At 55.1% G+C, this 22617-nt stretch overlaps 8 protein-coding genes across 8 annotated transcripts; 6 read left to right on the forward strand and 2 right to left on the reverse strand.

The window, feature by feature from the left end:
- Positions 1 to 1392: 1392 nt before the first annotated feature.
- On the forward strand, positions 1393 to 1801 carry PHACADRAFT_201774 (uncharacterized protein; the record flags this gene model as incomplete). The annotated part of the gene is made up of 2 exons (XM_007402054.1): positions 1393 to 1446; positions 1547 to 1801. The coding sequence occupies 2 exons, from the start codon at positions 1393 to 1395 to the stop codon at positions 1799 to 1801; spliced, it is 309 nt and encodes a 102-aa protein (XP_007402116.1).
- Positions 1802 to 5329: 3528 nt separating this feature from the next.
- Positions 5330 to 6239, forward strand: PHACADRAFT_201775 (uncharacterized protein; the record flags this gene model as incomplete). Its single annotated transcript, XM_007402055.1, has 3 exons — positions 5330 to 5512; positions 5745 to 5957; positions 6003 to 6239. The coding sequence occupies 3 exons, from the start codon at positions 5330 to 5332 to the stop codon at positions 6237 to 6239; spliced, it is 633 nt and encodes a 210-aa protein (XP_007402117.1).
- Positions 6240 to 7621: 1382 nt separating this feature from the next.
- PHACADRAFT_201776 (uncharacterized protein) lies at positions 7622 to 9261 on the reverse strand (the record flags this gene model as incomplete). The annotated part of the gene is made up of 4 exons (XM_007402056.1): positions 7622 to 7910; positions 8394 to 9036; positions 9085 to 9121; positions 9157 to 9261. 4 exons carry the CDS (start codon positions 9259 to 9261, stop codon positions 7622 to 7624), a joined length of 1074 nt encoding a protein of 357 aa, XP_007402118.1.
- A 1287-nt stretch (positions 9262 to 10548) lies between these two features.
- PHACADRAFT_214429 (uncharacterized protein) lies at positions 10549 to 11296 on the forward strand (the record flags this gene model as incomplete). Its single annotated transcript, XM_007402057.1, has 4 exons — positions 10549 to 10751; positions 10803 to 11037; positions 11098 to 11202; positions 11255 to 11296. The coding sequence occupies 4 exons, from the start codon at positions 10549 to 10551 to the stop codon at positions 11294 to 11296; spliced, it is 585 nt and encodes a 194-aa protein (XP_007402119.1).
- Positions 11297 to 12799: 1503 nt separating this feature from the next.
- PHACADRAFT_201778 (uncharacterized protein) lies at positions 12800 to 13441 on the reverse strand (the record flags this gene model as incomplete). The annotated part of the gene is made up of 2 exons (XM_007402058.1): positions 12800 to 13132; positions 13328 to 13441. The coding sequence occupies 2 exons, from the start codon at positions 13439 to 13441 to the stop codon at positions 12800 to 12802; spliced, it is 447 nt and encodes a 148-aa protein (XP_007402120.1).
- Positions 13442 to 15341: 1900 nt separating this feature from the next.
- PHACADRAFT_107002 (uncharacterized protein) lies at positions 15342 to 15658 on the forward strand (the record flags this gene model as incomplete). The annotated part of the gene is made up of 2 exons (XM_007402059.1): positions 15342 to 15467; positions 15518 to 15658. Coding segments are annotated over 2 exons (267 nt in total), but the record flags the coding sequence as incomplete, so codon positions are not given.
- A 1764-nt stretch (positions 15659 to 17422) lies between these two features.
- Positions 17423 to 17830, forward strand: PHACADRAFT_201780 (uncharacterized protein; the record flags this gene model as incomplete). Its single annotated transcript, XM_007402060.1, has 1 exon — positions 17423 to 17830. One exon carries the CDS (start codon positions 17423 to 17425, stop codon positions 17828 to 17830), a length of 408 nt encoding a protein of 135 aa, XP_007402122.1.
- Positions 17831 to 21031: 3201 nt separating this feature from the next.
- Positions 21032 to 21362, forward strand: PHACADRAFT_201781 (uncharacterized protein; the record flags this gene model as incomplete). The annotated part of the gene is made up of 2 exons (XM_007402061.1): positions 21032 to 21049; positions 21105 to 21362. 2 exons carry the CDS (start codon positions 21032 to 21034, stop codon positions 21360 to 21362), a joined length of 276 nt encoding a protein of 91 aa, XP_007402123.1.
- Between the last annotated feature and the right edge of the window lie 1255 nt (positions 21363 to 22617).

A 22617-nucleotide genomic window follows, 5' to 3' on the forward strand; every position in this document is an offset into this window, starting at 1 on the left:
CCCTGACACAAATTTCCTTCCTCTTCGAATCTACACTTACTTCCCCTCACACCTCGGACTCGCCGATGGTGCGCACATACCCACTTCACGCTGGGAGCACAAGACCAACCGTTTACTCCCTCCCCAGGTAGTGGCCGCTTTCGCATGCCGCCAAGGACTCTAGATGAGGGAGATTCAGGCAAAGGATGGGCAGTTCGCTTTTGTGTCACTGACGGACGGTCATGTTGGATGCCTGGTGCGCGTACTCAATGTCGTGTTGCTCGATCTGGCTTGTATTGAACGGTACACCAGGCACAGTCGCAATACCGTACCTCCCATGTCACTAGACACTCTGTACTTCGTCTTCGAGCCATTTCTATCTCAACTTCAAGTGGCACATCCCCCTCCTAGCCATGAACGTGTGTCGTGTGTGAACGTCTGAGTTAGAGACATGGCCCAATTGCAAGGCTTCGAATTTGCGTTAACCCAAGGAGAGCGCTTTATAACACTCACGGTCGAGAAAAGTGCGACGTTTTGAGAGATCTGGATAACATTCAGGTGCGTCTTCTCGCCTTCTCAGCCGCAGGCATCACTTGGCTCAGTTGCTGGACTTTAAGCACGCTCCCTATCTCCGTTTTGTCCAAGAGGCTCCCTCGAAAATATTGATATATAAGGCTATATCCCATGTCGTAGCCTGCGCAGTGAGCATGCGCAGCAGAAATTGCCGCTTGCGGAGCCACGCCACCCTTCGCGCCTCAGGCCTCCGCGTAATTGACCAACAGGCTCATCAACACTCCCTTCTTCACGGGCCTCCTCGTCGGGCTTGCAGCCGCGCTGTTCGACAATTGACCAACAGGCTCATCAACACTCCCTTCTTCACGGGCCTCCTCGTCGGGCTTGCAGCCCCGCTGTTCGACGTTCCCCTCAAGCAGAGACTCCGCCGGGTACATGCAGTGGAACTCGTCGCTGCCGGTGTCGCACGAGAGTGTGCTGGCGCGCCAGAGGTGTCTCGGGTCACGAAAGACGTGGAACGTGGAGGCGATATTCGTGGCAACACTCGGCCGATTAATATTGCAGCAATCTTCCTCTTCGCGCGCATAGCTTTTCTCCTGCGCACCTCGACGTTGCCACGGCCGTGGTCACCAGTCTCGCCTCGGCATTTCTGCCAGTCGTCTCTGCCTTTGCTTCCCCATCCGTTATCCCCCATTGCTATCCTACCGCGTGAGCTTGTCCCGTGGGCTGCTCTCCGACGAGCACGCCTTCACGCTGTCTGTTGACTCCCCCGACATGATGTTGCAACCGCACCGCTGTAGGCCTTCGGCGCCCCCGACCGCAAGGTATTTGAAGCTGTAAACGCGACCTCGCAGTAGCAGGACTAGCGCAACGTCCACATCCACGGTCGTAGAATTCGCAATGACGAGGAACGTGCGCACCGACACTGGTCGCAGAACGGTAGCTTTTCTCGAGGTGAGTCACGCGCGCTCTACCATCCTCCTCCAACGTGTTCAAGCAGGGGCTTCCGTTAGGTCAAGCTGGCATTCTGCAGCGGCGCGCTGATGGGCCCCAGGACCCCTTTCGCTATAGTCTCCGTCGCCGTGGCACAGGCGCGTGCTGGACCGAGCGGGTATCTGCGGTGCAGTCATTCTCGAGACGGAGTAAAGACGAGGACGAGATGAATGCCTTTATCCTCTGCGCCGTCCGTTGGCTTTCGCAATGCGATATTGCTATCGCGCCTCTGGAGATCATCGACATCATTGTCGACAGTATACCCGGGGTCTCTGACGCGGTAGAGCGGCGCAACATTCACGGTTCCGGCGACTGAGTGAGCGCAGTATCTGTGGCTACAATAACTTCTTCCGGTTGACCCACACACTCTCCGCGATCCTCCTCTCCCAGCGCGAGTAGACGATCTGCAACAGTGCCCAGACAGGGAACCGGGACCTCTTTTGCTGCACCTTTCATGTCAGCCCTACCCTCGCGTATACGCAACTCGGGCCGGACGAGTGGACGCTCCAGAAGGCCAAAGATCCCGGCCTTTATGTTCGGCCATTGAAGCACAGGGCAGCGCGTCGCCCGAGGACTGTGGCGTGGGTGAGGGTTCGTGACCGGATGGACTAGAGCTCGACAAAGCCAGAGGCAAGGCGGGTGACTGGGACGGCGTAGTCCTTCGGTATAGAAATGTGGTAGACTATGTGTATTTGGCTGCTACATAACAGAATCAAAATCGATATTGAGAGCGGACCTAACGTCTATGACTCACGAGTGAGACAATGAGTGGTGCAAAAATGGAATTATATCCGTCGGTTCTTCAGACGTCCAGTTATGATGGCAGGCTGTTTGAACATGCATTTCGAGCCCCGCGATGCTTCATATTGGGGCAGCGATGGGGTGGCATAAAAAGATAGATGGGTTCCGCATGTGCGTATGCGGGTGCCAGCGATATCTTCAGATCTCAGATCTCAGACCTTGCAGATTGGGCCGGACGCCACCAGGCTCACACCACTGTCCTGATACGGCAATTGTTGTTCGATGAAACGACGACAAGTGGCTTGTAGCCCATAATGTATACTTCTCCGTTCACGCCTACATTTGAGTTACGGTGTGACCAAAATTCTTTACTTCGTTTCGCCTCCGTAAGCTCAATGTATAGCATGTCGCCTCGCCCCGAAAGCAGCCCCTTAGATACCACCCTGCTTTTCTTCCGCGTCTGCACGATGCCAGCCGGCGCGAAAGCAGCCTAAGCGTGGATGTCCGTCGCTGCGAGATGGCCTAATACGGGACACAGAGCAGTGGGCTGGATGGTGTGAAAATTGACTTGTAAGCATGGTAAAGAATAGGCATAAGAGGGTGACGGACGGGTGCCATTCCGACGAACTTGGCCGCTGTATGGAATGCTGCACGCTGTGTAGTCAGATGCACAAGGTCTATCTGGCTATTCTTCGGCTAGAGGAGTGGTTGCGCGAGCGATATGAAGGCAGTCCTAGGGGAGATGAGATGGGGAACGGTCAGGATCGTCGAGTGAGGCGGGACTTACGGCGGGGCGTTGGCCGTCTGGAAGCGCCGACATCCGCAGCGATGGAAATAACCAGTACGGCCAGCTTTATGAGGAGCTCGTCGGCTTGCAGGCGTGAGCACACAGCTAGAATCTTCACACTTGTTAGTAATAGCGCGAAACCGATGGATATGCATGTGGTATGTGAGCTATACGTAAAGACGAGAGGGCGTACATCCACGTATGCCGACTTGCAAGTCCGTCGAACATCCAATGAGCCAGGGCGGGACGAAGACGGCGCACGCGGTCCCGACTGAAGACCTATTTTCCGCTCACATCGCACTCTGCATCGTCTCTGCATAGCTGACCAACTCTTTCGGGATATGTGTCTGGCCGACCTCGAACTTGACCCAAGTCAGCGCATGTGCCGTTCGGCCGTTGGCACGAACGAAGTTGTATTTCGTGGTCAATTACGGGACATGGAGGGCGTGGACTGGTGATAAACCCGATGCCAGGTTGGTAGCCATGCAGGGAGATGCCTGCACGAGGACGGCGAACATGACGTGTAGCGTAGATTAATTCAAGTACAGCGAGTTTCTGTGCGGCCTGCGCGAATGAAGATGGGCTGTCGCTACGGACATTTTGTTGGGCATCAAGACGCACCTATAGACATGCTTCCTGTTTAGTCAGGTGCACACCCCTTCTACTAAAGCTTTCAAGGCGACATACCTGATCTCGGCCGACGTCGCCAAGGCCGGCTAGACTCTGGTGGGGCAGGACGCGGAAAAATTTAGGTAGCATACGAATCTGCTCGTCAGCATGCGGGCACAGAATAGAGAAAACTGCAGTATACCTTGTGTCTATGCTACTGAATCGTGCCAGCGAGCCGACAAATAAGTCGCCGACCCAGTCACTGATAGCCTACAAGACAACGGCGTAGACTATATTGAGTGAGGTCGATATCTGAGGCATTCTAAATGGCGCAGTCCAGGTGTAAGGTGAGCATACGAGTGGCTAAGTGACCAAAGGTTTGCGCACCGTTGGCGTCCAGCTCGGAGAAGGGAACGTCCTCGAATATCCATCTCTGCCAAAGAGCGAGTAAATTGAGCATAAGCCGAGCATTCGTCGTCTTCATCACCCCGCTCTCCTACATCGTCTTGAAGCTCGTCTCGTTGCTGAGCGTTGCAACGCCTATGATGAGCTGCGCAATGGAAGACAACTTGAAGATATGCAGAGACTGATAGCGAGCGATAGCGGACTGCATAATTCACGAAAAGGTTGCAGGTACGGAAAGGAAGAGGATTTTTTCCAGTTGATGAGCTTGAAGTTCGAATTCGCTACGTGCCTGTGCTCTAGCCCGCGAGTGTCAGAGATATGATAAGAAGACAGAACGTGCCTTTGTAGAAGATCTCCTTCCTGGTATCTAATGTTGGTAAGATGCCTTGGTGTTGACATCTGGCGACGAACATCGAAGAGGCGTGCGTGCCCTAGGTAGCGGCGGCTTAATCAGTCAGGCTCGCAAAAGATCGTGTTGACTGCGCACCTTAATCAGATCCCAGGCCTATGCTACGTGTCCGAGTGCATACAGCGCACGCAGGAGACTGAACCGTCAATGACATGACCGACGGTGGCCCGCTCAGGTTGGGCCGGTTTGGAGGCATTCCAGGTTCCTGCGGGCACGGTTGTTACAGAGCAGCAGGCTTGGAAATGGCGATGTGGGATAGCTCACCAGCAGCGTAGTCAGCCGGAAAGGCCGGGAATGACGAGCAGGAGCAGGGAGGAGGACAAGAGTGAATTGGAAATTGCAAGTTGCTGCAGCATTTACTGTAGGCTGTACAAGTAGCTCCATTGTTGTGACATTCACGGTCGCGTCCTCTGTCAGCTACTCATGCATGCCACCCACACACCTTCACTTGCACCAGCTCTGCACTGAATTTGCCATTTTGCTTCTGCTATACGCACCACTCCGACGAGCTGTGTGCTGTCTCCGGTGTGCGCGCTGAGCTCTTTACCTCCCACCAGGCTCCCAGCTTCACAAGCGTGATGAGTAGAGAAAAGCTGGTCATGCCACTATCTTACCAGTCATGTAACATCCGAGTTCAAGACGATCAGAAGCAAAGCAGGAGCTATTCTCAAGACAGTCTGCAACGGACAAGGGCCCCATGGATGCGCTGCCTCTCCTCCCCTTCTTAGACTTCCCTAAACATGCTTTCAGATGAGCCCTGTCGAGTAAACGAGTAAGCGAGGAAGTCTCCAAGTTGAACGTAGGCCCTGCACACTGCCTCATGATTTGAGATACTGAACCACACCAGGTAATCTCGAATTCCGCTGGCACCACGTCTGCAAGCTCAAAAGACCATGAGCCCTGACCTCTACCCTCACAAGTTCGAGGCCTCGATACCGCTTCCGCATCATATTGAAAAGCATGGTCCTAAGGGCAGCTTCAAGCTCGGGGAGAAGAGCGCGAAGGCATCGTTGAATGCCTTGAGGGACTTATCTGCAACTTTCGTGTATCTCCACGGCGAGGACGAGAAGGTCCAAGTAATGGCATTCTAGCAGTGAGTATTTTTGCCTGCCCGGTAACTACACGCTCATGGAACTGTCGCTCCTTAGAGATGCCAATAACCCAGAGGGCTTCATCGCGCAACACGACCACTTCCACCATGCAACGTCAATGTCGTTGGAACTTACCAAGAATGTCGAGCTCTTGACCATGCATTTGGAGATAACTCTCCTTTCCCAAACCTCCGCCGGCTGCCGTTGGGCCACTTAGACCTGGAGAGCCAGAATACCTCGGTACCGCAAGCTCTACCCGGACCTCGTTTTCACGAGGATACGAGGCTCAGCTTCAAGCTTCAATGCCCGCCATCACATCGTCAACTATGTTCGTCGGTTCTTCGACAACCTCAGCTTCCCCGAGGTCGAGATGCCGATGATTTCCGGCAGAACGACTACGAAGCGGTTCACCACGATCTCGACCCTCGCTGTACCTGAAGCAGCTTATCGCTGGTGGTCAAGCTGAGTGTACGAGATCAATCGTGTGTTCCGTAGCAAAGGCGTCGACCTGACGCACGACCCCGAGCTCTCGATCTGCGAGTTCCAAATGGTGTATGCGGACTGCGACATCACTGGGAGCCTGGCCGAGGGTATTGCAACGAAGGATCTCACTGGTGGGAAGACGATGCCGAAATTCCATCCCGAGAGCAGAGGCAGCGAGAAGGCGTTTGAGCTGAGCTTCAGGCAGCCATGGGCGCGATCACGACAGTAGAGGGAGACGCTCGAAGAGATATTCCAGGCGGGGGAGACACTGCGCACCGAAGAGCTGAGCAAGTTCCTGCCGGGGGGGGGGGGAGCTGTGCTTGAAGGTGTGTTCTTTCGCCTGCCGATGTTATGACGAAAGCTCAATGGTACTTTACAGCACTTCGTGAGGTGCAGCGAGCCCCGGACGAATGTGCGTCTGCTGGGCTGGCTCGTTGGCGGGTTTAGCAATCCTCTCTGAATCTCCCCCGCCTTCATTGGTAAGCAGATCCGTGTAAATGTCCCTGGTGCGCTTCTGATAACCAGGCAGTCGGTAGCCTACAGATTGAGGCTCGGTCTTTGCGAGCATTTTGAAGGGTTCTTTTGAGCAAAGAGATTCTGCAATGATTGTACGAAGTTGAACTGGCCATTTGAGCAACGGCTGCGGTTCGAGGAGCAGGTCCGGCAGAAGGAGTGGGGCGAAGCAGTTTCTTCAGGCGCTTTCCGAATTTGTGCACTGAGGCACGACCTTCAACGCATTCAACTTGTCCCCAAACTTGTCAGATAGGCAGGTGTGGCTGCAATGCGAAGGAGATAGAACTGCGTGGGCAAGAGACTTTAAAGTGTCTACACCATGTCGAACGACGGCGACCGACAGTGGATCAGAGCCCTCATGGTTACGCTCCGCAAGATGCACGCCTTTGTACTCATTGCAACGAGCGGAAGCTCGCGCTTGGGACGAAGTCTGCTCCACAGAGAGCAGATGAGGTCATCGTTAACGGTGGTGTAGGTCTAATCTTGTATGTGCCTTGTACGTAGGCTCACATCATTGTATGGCTCCCCAGCACAACACCGAATACTCAGGCATTACGCATGACAGGGCAGCGGCAGGCCACCAGGCACCACGCGCTCATGATGGTGATAGCTCAGTTCAGATAGTTGCTGTCTTGCCTCATGTAGGATTTTTGACGTGCTTCCTCACGGTGCCGCCGCTATGAGCTGCCGATGATAATACCATGCGACTGGGGCTGTTATATCGATATTTCGTGGTCTCATGAGAAATAACTTGCGCGGATGCAATCAGTTTGAAAGATGTTGCTTCGTCACTTCATTCCCTGTCAGACTGTTCGAATTACAGAAATCACCTTAGCACGCCGACGAATCACTATGGGGCCCTCCTCCCAACACTTGAGCGCTTATTAGTGGACACGCTCAAGCCTCGAGCTATCTAAGACGCACGAAATCCGCACATGCATTATGAGCTATGTCAATCTTCTGTTCTCTAATACCATTTGCCTTAGTTCTACTAGTAAGTACACGGGCAATCCAAGAGCTGCAGAAAACATGACCACGAATCAACCGGCTGACCATGCGCCTTCTTCCACTTCCCAGTTCAAACGGTGCATTCTCCACCTAACTGCTGACGGCGACTGCAGATGCATTCGCTCCGGCTGACAGAGCGACGCCCGTCTCAGTCTTTACCCGCATCGCGTGGGCCGCCGTCGCGAGGAGCAGGAGCCCGTTCCACCACCGTGCCGCGACGACCGCGGCAAGAATCGACATCGACAGCCGATAGCTCGACATTGCGAGGTCCCCGACCATGCTCAGCACGCCTGGGCCGTCGGATAGTTCGCGAGTGGGCATGGGTGGTATTGGGTGCGCATAGGCAGTAGCTCTGGAGTGCCGTCGTCTCGTCTCACCACTAGCTTGATGCCGATAGCGATCAGAACCAACGGGGGAGCCTGGATGCTGCCGCCGAGATGTGCGAAGGGTACGGGTCAAAGGGCGAGAGGTAAGAGATGCGATAATGTCGCCGTCACGACCGGAGGCCCGAGCGGCGGGTGCATCATGGGCGCAACAAAACTCGCAGCCCTGTATTGAGTTCATATTGTTTGATGTCGGGAGAATATCTAGTACAGGTACTTGTCAGCGCTGATATCCAACAGCGGAGATATGGCTTACTTCGATAGGGCGGTGATGGCAGATACCGCCTCTACCGACTCAGTGTCCACTCGCACCACGCATAGCTCTCTGTCTCGCCGTCCGGCATCCAAGTGGCCAGCATGAAGTGCTCCGCCTCGTCTTACTGCGCGTGGGCCCCTTATCCAGCGAGTACAGCAGGCCCCGCAGCGCGTGTCAGAGGTGGGTCGCCAAGGTGGATAAGGTCAGCGCCGAGCTCAAGTACATAGCATCGAAAAATATCAGCAGCGGCGCCCCAGCGTCGCGGATCGCCTTCGCGCGTTTCTCGCGTGCCTCTTGACTGCCAACGTAAGCGCAAAAGACCTGGCGGAGGATGTGAGCCTCGAGACGTAGGCATTCGTTCGACTTGTTCGATGTCCTAGGTGCACCGAGCAAGACTTTGGATCTGGCCAGCCCGATGTGGCTCTTGCACACCTTCTCCGACGATTTCTTGGCGATATGTCTCGAAGGCTCAGAAACCTTGATCTGGAGCATGCAGAACCGCGAGCTTATCGCCGCCTGCGCAGGCAGATCAGCAATCCCCTTGTTCTGCGGCCGTGGCGGCGGCGGCTTCCTGTCTGGACTTCGGAGCGACGAGTGGCTTGCTGATAGACTGCTCTCGTAGCTGCTGCCACCGCCGCTGGTCTTTGGTAACGTCTCTTCTGAAGAGCCAAACGAGACAGTCCGAGGACAATGGCAATCTGCATTCTGGCCGCGCAGGTCACTCGACACAGAGGCAGACACCGCACCTGAGGAATGCGCGACCCGGAGCAATGAGTGGAATGGAAAACTGGGGAGTTTCCATTGGGTAGTCGGCAAGGCAAGAGTTTGGGCATGAGTGTGCGACGACGTGTTAAGTGGGTCCGCGACTATGAAGATTTGTGACCGACGAAGAGGTTAGGGATGGCTAAACTCACCATTAGACGCAATCATATGCACGACGAGCTGGCCGTCCTACTAGAGACCCTCCTGAGCAGTGCAACTGACACGGTCTCCAGGTGAGAGGACGTATCAGAGATATCTCCGCGAGTGGTAGGGAGCCGGCTTAGGAAGTCGACTTTTCCGCAGCAACGGTCGGCGTATTTACTTGCCATGAGCGATGCAAAATTGAGATATACAAAGAATAGCGCATCGTAGGACGTAAAGGCGTTGGCAGGGAGGAGGCGGAGGGGTATACAGCGGCAAATATGAAAGATGAGAAGGCGATATCGATTGGAGAGACGGACAGAGGCCTCACTTTGTTTTGGAGTGCCGAGGGCGAGGCACCGAGAGTGGAAGACAGCGATGAATGGACGAAAGGCGGACGTGATGTCGACTAGAGCTGCAGAAGGTCGATGAGAGTTCGGCGCGATCTAGGGGCTTGTCCTGAGTGTCCGATGAATCCAGCAGGGGACGGTGTCAAGAAGTACTATCGGGGGATGAGCAGCTTTGCGTATAAGCAAGTCCTAGGCCGTCGACCTCGATTACGTCCGCCCACGCTCATGCGGCTGTTCAGCGAGCTTGCGCCGGTCTTTGGCAGTGTATTTGATACAGGCTGGGGCCTGGCGCAGTTCGAGACCGCGAAAATGTACATGACGTCATAAATGTCACACTGTGTCACGAGCTCTGGACCGTCACGCCTGCGTGCTCTGCTCACATGACATAACCTCAACACGTTCATCAATGCGTTCGTCCACAGACCTCCCGTCATGCAGACAAGAGACAGCGAGTGTCAGTGCGACACAACCTTGGACGAACCTAGTCTCGATTCCACACATTCCGGCCCCGTTATCAACACTTCAAGCTATATAACAAACGGAGTTTTGACAAGTATTCATTCCCTCCCTTACTACGCCTACTTAACGATTACTTATTGACTGCACGCAGTGCGGTCTCTGCGAACACCTTCCAGAAGAGAGGGAACGAGACTAGGACGAACCGGCATCGTTCCACCATCGATGTCTGCCTTGATAGCCCTCGTCAGATGGAGTAAGACAAGCGGAGGAAAGGCCAGATGTTGAGTGACCTGCCGATGTCCAATGCGCCTGTATCCCTGACACACGCAGAATAGAGTCGCTCATTGAGCTATACGGCCTGTCTCCAGTTCAAGCAATCTTCGCAGCCATCACGGATGCGAGCTCAACTCCTGTTTCGTGGTGCGAGCGCGGCCTGACAGATTGATAGTCCAGCACGAGATTGCCCAAAGCATCAGTACAAACCGATGGACCTGGGACGCGGACGTGGAAGAGAAAGTGAAGAGCATCTGAGGGCTAAGCGGAGAGAGTACCTCAAAGGTTGCAGCCGTGCCATCAGACGAGTGTGAGCCGCAGTCAGCCAGAACAAACCTACTACTCGTGCGTCTTTATCTATGCGCTTTGGTCTCCCTGCTGACGGATAATCTGATGACAGGAAAGGACTTGACCACGAGCGGGTCGCACTTGTCGAGAACGAGCGACAGTGGATATGGAGGTGGGGATGCCGCTATAAGTGCGCTCCATTGCTCTACCCTGCTGCGGTGCTACAACCACCGACATGGCGATGTCGGAAACATCGACAGCCCCTACCCCAAGGTCGAGCAGCAGTCCATTAATTTCCTGTACACGTTGTGCACACCATCGCGCGCACGTGCACCGTGCAATCGCTAATGTGCAGCCAGGAATCAGGATACTCATCACTTATCCGGCACTCGCACATTTCCCGACCGCACAGCTCTTGGGCAGGCATCGGCTCGCACGCAGTCCCTCCAAGGAAAGCCACCCAATCAGCACCTCTTCTTACCGGCACCGCTGACTGTGCCATCCGTCACACACAGCCAATACGCGCGCCCCGACGGCGCTGCACGTTTGGCAGGGAGACTTCATCGAGTGCGGCTCAAAGGCTGTGCAGCCGAGGTACGGGCTTCAAATAACAGCTTCCTGTCGAGGTTCCTAGGTTTGTGGATGGAATTACAGGAAGGAACAGCCGGACGGCGGCCTGCCTCCGTCGATACTCTTAGACGCCTAAAGACGGTGAAGGTGGGGCAAGCCGCGACGGCGCAGAGCATGAACCACACCTTGGTGCGTCTCTCTCCCGGCCCCCTTTCCATGTGTCACTCATCGCGCGCTGCAGGCCATGGGTGGCGGCGTCATCGTCGTCTCGGGTCTGCGCTAGCTGCGCGGGAAAAGACCTCGGGAATGTCTGCGTCGGGTAGAACTGGGACCGACTGTGCCTTGCAGGCCATGCAGTGCGGGGAGCACGTCTAGGAGCGCATTGAGGCGAGAAGGGAAAAAGAACCTGAGGCTGCCTGGGTAGAAGTGCACGTCGCGGGCGCAAGGTATGTTCATGGTCCCTGGCAAGCGGACATAGATCCACGCTTGGTGAAGGCGTACGTCCCGTTCCCTCTATATCTGGCATATCGAGCTAATGCCTGCACACAGTTCTTGAGCACGGCATTAAACTTCGCGAGACTACCCATAACACGGCAGCAGTGACTCGACCCGGTGTGCTGATGGTAGCAAGGTCGACCGTTCGCCGAAAATATTCATCTCTATGATGCGCACCGTTGACAATAGCTATTACCTCAGGGTACGAAGAGCCGTTTGTACCACATTCTCCAGCTCAAATTAGCAAATGCAGTCATATTTCACGGTTGCGTAGATATTTCCATGTACGGAAACAGACGCTCAACATAATGCAATGCACCTTCTCGTCCCTTGCCTAGCGTATCTTGGTGTTTGATGGCGAAGCAGTGAGATGGCGGCCGATGCTGCTGTAAGTGAGTCGCAAAGGCTGACGCAGCGCGAGCATGCCGAGTTGGAGATGGCATGGCAGAGTCGGCAGGAAGGGATGCAAAAAGGCATCGGCTTTCTGCGAAAGCTTGGTGCTTACCAGCTATGGACCCAGAAGGCGAGAGCGGAGGTCGGATACGCGGCCTCGCGTTCTTCTCGCCAAATGCGCTACGCCGGTAGTATCTTAGCTGCCGCACCTGGAGACAATAAACGAGCATGCACTTACAAGAGGACAAACAGACTCTTGGAGCCCTCGGTGACTTGGCTGCGAGAGACATCGTCTTGCCAAGATGCACGAGCTATGTCCCTTCGGTTGTAGCGACTCGCTCGATCCCGGCCGTGATAGCGTGCGGACCTCCTCAGAGCTGATTTCTAGAATAAGAGCATATAGTGTCTACATTACCTCTAAAAACAATACGAGATCTGGCGTGGCGGTTGGTAAAAAGCTCGCTTGCGGCGGGGCTATCGACGAGGATAAGCCAACGAAGTTAAAGAGCGCTAGAGCGTATACAGAAACGAACCTGAGAGTAGTGTAGACAAATCGCGCATCGTCTCTAAGCTTTCAAATGCGCAAACTTTGCAGTGCGGAGAAAGCCCCTACTAAAGTCGCAAGGGGCCGTTGCATGCCAGAGATGGTCATGGAGCACCAGCCTGAAGGAAGTGAGATTGAGGGAAATTCATGAGCTGAGCGCGGGGAGTAACACGAAGGTAACAGCGGTGCTGGATTGCGCCTCCCAGAACCGTGCGCATCGTTGTGCACCCGCAACAGATGCTTGAGCCGTGGACGAGTGACACCGTCGCCTTAGCCTGGACGAGGGTACAGCACTAGCTCGTTGATGTTCCCACGCAGTTGGCGCGCCTCGCCTGCGGTCTCAGGGTCCCGGCTTCAGTCCTCGAGGTCCGCGAACGACTTCGAGCCGTGGAATGTTCGGATCTCGTTTATTGAGCATGCGCCCTGTTGCGGGCCCTGAGCCATGCCCAGGATCTCGATGACGCGAAAGATGGCGGGGCCGCCCCGTGCACGGTGTGCACCTGGAATGGCCTCGGTCGCCGTCTGGATGATGTTCACGAGGTCGTCGTCTGCGAACGAGTGGCACGAGCCAGCGTGTTCGAGGCTGAACGGCAATGCCAGATCGAGGGCCGATGAGTAGACGAGGGAACGCACCCGCCAAATGACCGCATGCACAGGTTCAGGTCGAGGAAAGTGCACCACAGCCGTCTGACGGTGACTCTGAAGTTGCCCGCCGCAGCTTCCCGGGATCCTCGCCGAAAAACAAACTTGAGCAAAGACGGTCTCTACCCATGTGATGTCCTCTTTTGTCCGTCGTCGCACACCACTGTACACCTCATCAATGACCGCGCAACCGCACCAGATCGAAAATTTGGACGACGTATCTCAATATGGCGGCGCCACGAGTCCAGGAAGCTCAGGAGCGAGCTCGTCCGGGTCGATAGTCATCGGGAACTGCGTCTTCCGCTGCGACTTGCATGCCCATATTGGTGGCAGCTCGTCCTTGTAATTGCTCATGTGCCTGGGCCGGTGACAACAACAGTTCTTAGCCAGCACAAAGTCGAGACCGGGGCCTGGATCGAGTACGCCCGAGGGCGTAGAAGCGCCACGATCTCCTTCTACCTACTTGTTGGCGTCGCGCTCTATGTTCCTGACACTTCTCACATCTCGAGCTCGTAGGGATCATCCGGCTGCGACAAGCGCCTCCGTAGGCGGGCACCGACTCCGCCCCTTTCTTGAGGACGAAGAGCGACGGCGCAGGCCGCATCGTGAGCGGAAAGCACGGACGGGCTGAGGAGACGAGAGGCAACAGCAGTGACGCACCAAGCGATGCGCAGGAAGCGCCATCATACGAGTAGCGGAAGAGGCCGACACCACTGCTCCGGAGGCGGACCTTACCGACTCGGACACAAGAAGTGGCATACGGCCTGACCGACGAGCTTAGCTTCCCAAATGGCTATGCGGACTTTCACCTGTGAACGCCGCCGACGGTATGTCCGATGCTTGCACGATGCGGTTGACTCCTCGGAGGCAGCTGGTACTAGCGACGTGCTGAACATTGTCTCTGGAACTCGCCCAGGGCACGAGACAATAACTTGGAAGATCATTCCCAGGGCTACGCAGTGCCTGCACCAGCTGCGATTTTCAGAGCACACGCCAAGACACTCGAACCAGTGAACGTGGCGCCATACACGATCTCCAACGAGCCGCATGCGATGTTCTCCGGCTCCAACCCCGGCTCGCATAGCTTTCAAATAGGCGGTCCGGGAGCAAAAAGAGCAAGAGGCTCGTTTCTCTGGCCGTCCGATTCTCAACCCCGCACGCTTATGCCATACCAGACGAGGCAGTAGCTATGCGGGCACGTCGTGGCGGGAAGCACCTACTTTGTCGGGTCAACGGGCTGACAGCGCGATATTCTGGACCACTGCGGATCATCCGCGAGGATGAAAGTAAGAGCAGCAACTTTGCGCGTCAGTAAGCAAAGCTGATCATCCACAGACACGCGGAGCTGGCCTTGACGGAGGCTCTATGAGGCGCACAGTATTCATAGCAGGACATCACACGGAGGAAACGGCAGGACACCACCGGCGAGATGGAACCGAAGGTTTCATTGGTATGTGTGCAGGAAGATGTGCGCACAAGGCTCTGCAGTCGCCTGTGTCTTCTTCTTTCCATGTCCGTGCTATCTGCGCTTGCTTGTCCGTACGTCATTGGAAAGTACTTCTACGTTCGGTCAGAGTACGATTCGGGCCGCCACGATACTCGTATATCACTGCCAGGTTTTCACTCAGGGCTTCCTTTGTATGACTGTAGACATCACTGAGGCTCTGCAGCATCGAAAAACGAGGACACTGCCTATTTGTCCGTGCGAGGCGGTGGTGCTGAACAGTGCACACCGCCCAGCTGCCAGATGTTGATTGCAAGTCAATGTAGCAGCCAATTATTGGCCACAGCCGTCACGATTTGACCGACAGCTATCCTCCGTTGACGACTTGAGCACAGGTCGGCGGTGTAGGCGCTCTGCCAGTGACATGCATCTCAGGTCTGGTTCCATTCCAGCTTTCAACAGCCAACGTGAGGTGGCTTCGAAGGTACACGCGCCACACATGCTTCCAGTACTTGTCAGGCACTCTTAGTGTTGCCGCGGTCTCATCCTGGACCGCGGTTTAGACCTGCCGCACTCTTAGACCTGGTCTCCCTCCTTCGCCCCGTACCCAGTCCGACACTCTTCCTGTTGGGCTGCTACCATCTCTCTCTTCATTCTCTCTATTCACCCGTCACTGTTTCCATCGTCGCAGAGTACGCTGTAAATCCGCATGCCAGTGAAGACTTCACGACGCAGAAATCGGGCGGGCGGTCCGAATGCCAAGGTACGCAGACCGAATATAAGTCGAACTCTGTCTCAGCGGCTCGTCTTCATATCTCTCTGCCCCAGGAAAACTCAGGTCTCTCCGGCTGGGTTGGTATAGAGAATACTGTGGCGAAGGGTGACGAAGGGAAGATGGAAGGATATTCTGAAAATATCGATACTTTGCTCGTCTTCGTACGTTCCCCATCCACATCTTCATGCTGTTTGACCTGACACCCACCAAGGCTGGTCTATTCTCCGCCATCCTGTCTGCATTCGTCGTCCAGACCTACCAGATGCTCCAGCCGTCAAGCGCCGACCTGACGAACCAACTGCTTACGACGAATATTCAGATGATCGCTCAAAACAATCAGATCCTCAATTAGATTCCAAGGATCTTCTGCCACCCTCACCATACCCATATTTTCCCCTCCTCAGTTGCTATCCCCCAACGATCCACCGCCATTCCGGCCCTCGAGCCCAGCACGATGGATCAAAACTCTGTTCTTCACCAGCCTCGTCCTCAGTCTCGCTGCCGCCCTGCTGGGCATCCTGGTCAAGCAGTGGGTGCGTGAATACATGCAGTGGAACTCACCTCTTGCAATGCCGCGGGAGAACGTCATAGTGCGGCAGTTTCGGCTCGAGGCATGGGAGGCCTGGAACGTCTCGGCGATCGTCTCGACGGTGCCGGCATTGCTCGAGGTCGTGATGATCCTCTTCCTGATAGGCATGGTCATCTTGCTCTGGACCCTGGACGACGTTGTCGCGATCTGTTTAACGGCTATGACGGCGCTGTTCCTGCTGGTGGTCGCCGTGTTCACTGTCCTGCCTGTGTTCTTTCACCGGTGCCCATACAAGTCTCCGACGGCATGGGCGGTCATTGCAGCTTGTAAATTTACGTCCTATTCAGTGGTCTTCTATCTTAAGTGGGGTCGAGCATACACTGCTCTGCTGCATCATCGATGGCGCCATTTCATTGATGGTAAGTCATGCAAGACCGAACATGCTGCTCGCAGCCTAATATTCTCTGTCAGAATTCCTAGAAGCCTTTACTGACGGTTCCATTCAGGAACGCATCATTTTCATATTACTTTTCCTTCTCGCCGCTATTGCAGTAGTCTTATTCGGCATAGACGACGACAAATTGGAATCACAAGATCGTGTCGAATGGAAGCGACTACCACTCAGCTGGCGCAACATCGACCTCCTCAGCTGCAGAACCATGCTGCCACGCTTTGGATCCCGACAGCTCAAGGAGGAAACTATGCGCACCGCAGCACAGGAAGCCCTTTCTGCCGGGGCATCAGATGGCTCGGAGTGAAAAGAAGAGCTGTTCGGCGAGGTCAGGGAGACCGTCCTCCTGCGAGCATTGTCCTGGGTGGCGAAGTCATCTCAGAACTCTCACGTCGTCACGTAGATAGAGAAATGCTGTGATTAAGAGCAGCTTCCACATGAGCGTACCTTGGATCTCCTTCGTGCAGCCACTTCAAGACCCGGTTCTGAGGTGCGGCGGCTCCTTCTCCAATTTGTCCTTGATTATTCCAAGCACTGCAATACTTCTGCTCTGCTGCATAGGGCATACATTGGAGCTATGCAGACTCGGAGCTACAGGGTCATGCTATCCATGGCTGACAAACATCCAGGTAAGCGCACACCTGGCTTAGGGGGGAGCATCTGCTAACGTGTAAGGTGCATTTTCCCAGTGCTCACCGAGCAGGGGCGCACTACAGCCGCCGACTGCGATCTACTCCTGGCGGAGTATATCCCATCTGAGTTCACTCACGCCAACCAGGATCACCTCGAGATGTTTATCGCCACAACATCAGTGTGGCTCTGGAGAGGATGGTCAGGGTGGCAAACATCTTGTCTGTTGAGTCCGCTGCACCGGCTGAGGCCGCGGCAGGCATCTCGCAGGACGGCAACGGCATTGAGGTCCGAGCTGACCTTCAGGAGTGGATTCAGCGACTGTCTTGGAAGAGCACGACGCTGACGGAGCGGTATGACGCACTCTTCAGAAGGTGTACAAATTGGACAAGCTCCGCGGCGACCAAGGTTTGATCCTGTATTATCTACACGTCGCACTCGGGGAGTCACACAACGAGTACGGGTCCACGTGCGAGGTCGACGGCTGCCCCTGAATCGGGCACATCATGAACTGGGACGAAGAAGGCAACGATTATGTCAAGTGCAATCTGCTCTCGAAGAGAGTCAGACCCGCCTCTGCCGTGGGTGAGCGCCGCGAGGAACAGCTGGCCGAACCCCAGCTGTCATCATCGTCTGGACCGCAGCCATCATCGTCACCCGAATTGGCCATCTTATCCGATCCGCCACAAGGACTCACCCAAGCCGAACCATGCTCCACGATACCGCACGAGGGTTCTCCAATACCAGCTGTCAACACGCCCGAATATCGGAGTTCGCGCTCTCCGTTGTCGGCCACCAAGCACAAGGCGCGGCGTCATGCGCTGGGAAGAGTCACGGTAGCGAGGTCAATGGACGAGCTGACAAGGCTGGAGGCAGCGCGGATAGAGCAGGAACGGCGGAGGTCCTGGGGCTGACGGTGCAGACTCCGAAGGCTGAACATGTATATTTACCAGTACATTGAGTACTAGATTGCGCTGTCGAATTTGTCGTTCATGCATGTGATAATGATGGCTCGAGTGAAGAGACTGTTGCACAGACGCCTTGGACAATCAAACACGACAATATAATTGTCTGTTCGATGAGCTATACGGTGGACGCTCAAAGACAAAACGTGTTAATAAAGACTGCCCAGTAACTAGCTGAACGCTTCTTCTCGCACACTAGAGCATAGGTAATAAGCGATACGATGCAGAAAGACTCGCCGCTCGACACACCTTTTCGACACTGATCAGCTCGTCTTGGGACACTGCGTAGCTTCCGCGAGCGCATGCGCCTCGGCCTCTTGCACCCTCTGTTTGTTGCCTAGAAGCGAGCACAGGAGTAGCTACCCAGTGGTGAGCAGCGTTCCTCTAATCAGACTGCCTGCCGTGCCTAATAGCCCCATCAGAGGCTGTCGCTTCTTCGGAAGCGCGAAAACGTTGGGCAGTGCTTGCGAAATACTGCTTGCTGCCGCTCTGGCATCCACGAGATCCTTGTCGGAATGTTGTTTCGCGACGATTTCGCGCAAGAGCATGCGCCACGTTGCAAGTTAGAGCGCGAGAGAATAAACCATGCAACCGCGACGCAGAAGTGGTACGGCTCCAAATTGACGTACCTCTCAGCATAGCGACATCGTGCAAGCGTCGATTTCTTACATTTCCTGTCATTTGCCACCGTGTGAGCGCTGCAGAATTTGTCCCCAATATTAAGTAACTCGATATAGGAAGTGACGGTCATACCGTACCTCGAATGCTCGGAGTCCGACTCGAGATCAATTATATCCAAACACTGAGTGTTGATATTCCTTCGCAGCTCCACCCCCGCGCGGGGAAAGTCGTGCACATCAGCTGTCTTATGCGTCAACATGTGCCAATATTGGCCTGAATTGTGGGCTCACAAATTGCAATGTTGTACAGGTGGCAGCCGTCCAGCCATGGTACTGGGATGTCACAGAATGCTTGCGAACACCCCGAGCATGGTGCTGCCGGTACATCTCTTGCTTCAGAGTCGTGTAAAGTGTCTACTCTTTGCGAGACTGTAGAGTCACTGACTTTTTCTCAGCATAGAATTAGACGCAGAAATTGAGCTTGAAGTGGACAGTAGAGACGGGGCGACGTACGTTCGAGATGGACGGCGTCAGTTGCTTCGCCATCCCCACTGGCTGGTCCATCTTGGAGTAGTACGCTTGGCGCAGTAAGTACCATCTCATGCGACAGCGAAGCGTTGTCAAATCATGATTCAGAACGACGCACGAGCGGTCGATGCTGCGTTTACCGTCAGAGTCGGCCTCTGTACAGCGATATGGCGAAGGCGTTAGAGAATGCAGTTGATGAGCGGCCTGATGAGACCGGCATGAGGAAAGATGGAGCAATTCCTCGGCTCTCGACAGGGTGACTGGATCTATATGAGCGAGATGTAAGTACCGAAGCTTCAGGATAGGGGAGACGCGAACTGTGATAGTGAATTTGATACCGGCGGTGTCTGAACTCGAGCATGAGGGTAGTCAGGAAAACCGAAGCATTGCTCTGGCTTGGCAAACAACGGCCAGCGCGTGGCTTGATACGGTTATTACGCAGATCCAGCTCAGTTGTGAACATGAGATGGGGCATTGTGAGGCAAGGTCTGGAGCGATGCCAGCTTGTCATATAGTAGCGAGAATCGGATATGCTGATCAAGAAGCGTACCTCGAGTACAATGGCCATAATTGACACTGCTGGATTGCAGACAGGGAAGCCAGAAACGATCGTAGTAGTCGAGATCTGAGATGGACACTGCCACGTGACTATTTGATCTCAACAAGGATATATGTGCCCGCCCTGCAGAGTTCGCCTTCTCAGCTCTCCTGCCACAACCCTTCGAATGCTCTAACCGTCTGGTATATTTGCCTCACATCTGCTGTGTAATGATCTTCGACAGACGCTGATGCTCGTCGGCTGCGCCTCTTATCAACAGCATCATCGAATACACTCGAGAGTCGGGACCCATGCTGAGCCGGAAATTTAAAGATGGTGCGTACCGCCTTATTTCCCTACTATCGCACCGCTTTATGACAGCGATTTTGTACAGACTTGCTCCCTCAGCACTACACAATCCACTGTCGCGCTACACCGCGCTCCTCTTCGCGTACATCGCTGCCAGGAAGGCCAGCATGAGGACGAACAGCACCCAGTGGTACCACACGCTACATCCTGGCAATGCAGCGTCGACCCGGAACAGCACATGCGCAAGACGTCTGGCTGGGTGAAGGGAGCTGAAGGTGGGGAGTTGTGGAGCCGGGCGATTTGGCAAGACCTCGCCAGTGGTCAGGAACGATGAGAAGGTCGGGCCGGAGCCAGGCTATTAAGCAATGGTCTGTGGTACCTTTTGGTGTGTCTGTAGCCGTTGTCCTTATGGTACTCAAGATTCTGTCGTGGCCGACGGCTAAAAGCCCTTCATGAAGCTTTGAATTTGAAGCTCCATCTCTGCCATCCTACGCACACGACTCGGAATACTCTGAAGCGTTCTCTCGTCTTCTCGGCACTCTCGCTTGCGCATACAGACTATGCTCGCGGCAGTATCCGTACCTTCTGCACAGCATCATCATCTTGAGCTGTCCCACGATCACCACCACCTGTTCGCTCTGCCTCGCCTCAAGGCTGCGAACGTCCCATTTACTCTTTATCCTACTGCTTAGCACTCGCATGCAAGGCCATACATTTACCTGATATTGCCTGATCCTCTTCTTCGCGGCCAGGATCGCTCCGCCGTGGATCGACGACACCTCCAACACGTGCACACCTCCCAAACTGCTCGTAAAATGGCCTATGCCTATGCTGAGCCTGGACATACCATCTCTGCGATCCTCTCTCGTCGTGATTTCCACAAAAATGATGGTCGCAGACCTGGGTCTCGAGTCAGGACGTGTGTTAGCGAATGGCGCGCCATGGTCGTTGGTCAGCGTGCCTCTGTTTCGATGGCAGCGCTGCTCGAAGCCGGTTGTCGCCCTCCACGCATTCGCTACAGATGCAAACGCGCTCACCACGGGACAGTGATGGCTGAATGCCTTCATGTCGATCATGTGCATCTGCCCCCCTCTGCGTCCAACTTTGGCCTCGAGATCTTGGTGCTTGTATGCGCTCGTGTAAACTTGGTCGCGCATGACCTCAACGCTATCCGTTCGTACCTTTCGTAGTTGTGTCCTTGATATGTGTGCTTGCATTGTACTCGTAGGCCGTCGTCCAAGAACCTACAACCACGGATGACTGTTTCTCGTTTCTCGTTCACTGGTTCGACGCCTGGAGGTGGAGTAAAGACGAGGACGAGATGAATGCCTTCATCGTCTGCGCCGTCCGTTGGCTTTCGCGGTGCGATGTTACGACCGCGCCTCTGGAGATCATCGACATCATCATCGACAGTATATCCAGAGTCTCTAACGCGATAGAGCGGCGCAACATCCACGATTCTGGTGATTGCGAGGACGAGGAGTGAGCGCACTAGCCCTGGCTACGACAACCTCTTCCGGCTGAACCACACGCTCTCCGCGATCCTCCTCCCCTGGCGCAAGCAGTTGATCTGCAACAGCGCCCAGATGGAGAACCAGGACCTCTTTCGCTGCGCCTTTCACGGTAGCCCTACCCTCGCGCATATGCACCTCGGGCCGGACGAGTAGATGCTTCCGAAGGCTAAAGACCCGGGCCTTCATGATAGGCCATTGAAGCGCAAGGCAGCGCGCCACGCGAGGGCTGTGGCATTGGTGAGGGTTCATGGCTGGATTGACTAGAGCTCGACGAAGCCAGGGGCAAGGCGGGTGACTGGGACAGCTGATTCCTTCGGTATGGAGAGGTGGTAGAGAACGTATATTCGGCTGCTACATAACAGCATTAATATCGAGAGCAGGACCGAACGTTTACGAGTGAGATAAGGAGCGGCGCGAACATGGAATTACATCTGCCGGTCCCTCAGACGTCCAGTTATGACGGCAGGCTGGCTGAACATGCATTTCTAGCCCCATGATGCTTCATATTGGGGGAAGGATGGAGTGGCATCAAAAGAGAGATGGGCTCCGCATGCGCGTACGCGAGACCTTGCGGATCAAGCCAGACGCCACCAGGCTCACACCACTACCCTGATACGGCAACCGTTATTCGATGAAACGGCGACAAGCGGCTTGCAACCGATAATATGTGCTTCTCCGTTCACGCCTGCGTCTCGGTTATAGGCTGCATTGCAAGTTAGGAAATGCTGAGGGATGGGCGCTTATATACACAGAGATGGGCGCTTATACACGGGGACGGGCGCCTATACACAGGTATGCTCTTTCTTGTTAGCGCCCACCTCAGTATCGCGCTCTGTGCTCCATCTTGAATGGAGGCGGCACAACAGGCCTCCAGCGCTCTGTGCTCCATCCTGGATGGAGGCGGCACAACAGGCCTCCGGCGCTCTGTGCTCCATCCTGGATGGAGGCGGCACAACAGGCCTCCGGCGCTCTGTGCTCCATTCTGGATGGAGGCGGCACAACAGGCCCCCGGTGCTCTGTGCTCCATCCTGGATGGAGGCGACACAACAGGCCTCCGGCGCTTTGTGCTCCATCCTGGATGGAGGCGGTACAACAGGCCCCCGTTGCTCTGCTCTGCTAGCACCTGCTAGCACCTGCATAAACTCTACGCTTTTTGCTCCATCTTGGATGGAGGCAGTGTGACAGGGCTCTGGAGGGTGCTTAGAACTGCGCGACTGCGCGCGACTT

Source organism: Phanerochaete carnosa (genome assembly GCF_000300595.1).
Source record: "Phanerochaete carnosa HHB-10118-sp unplaced genomic scaffold PHACAscaffold_17, whole genome shotgun sequence".
Taxonomy (NCBI): Eukaryota; Fungi; Basidiomycota; class Agaricomycetes; order Polyporales; family Phanerochaetaceae; genus Phanerochaete; species Phanerochaete carnosa.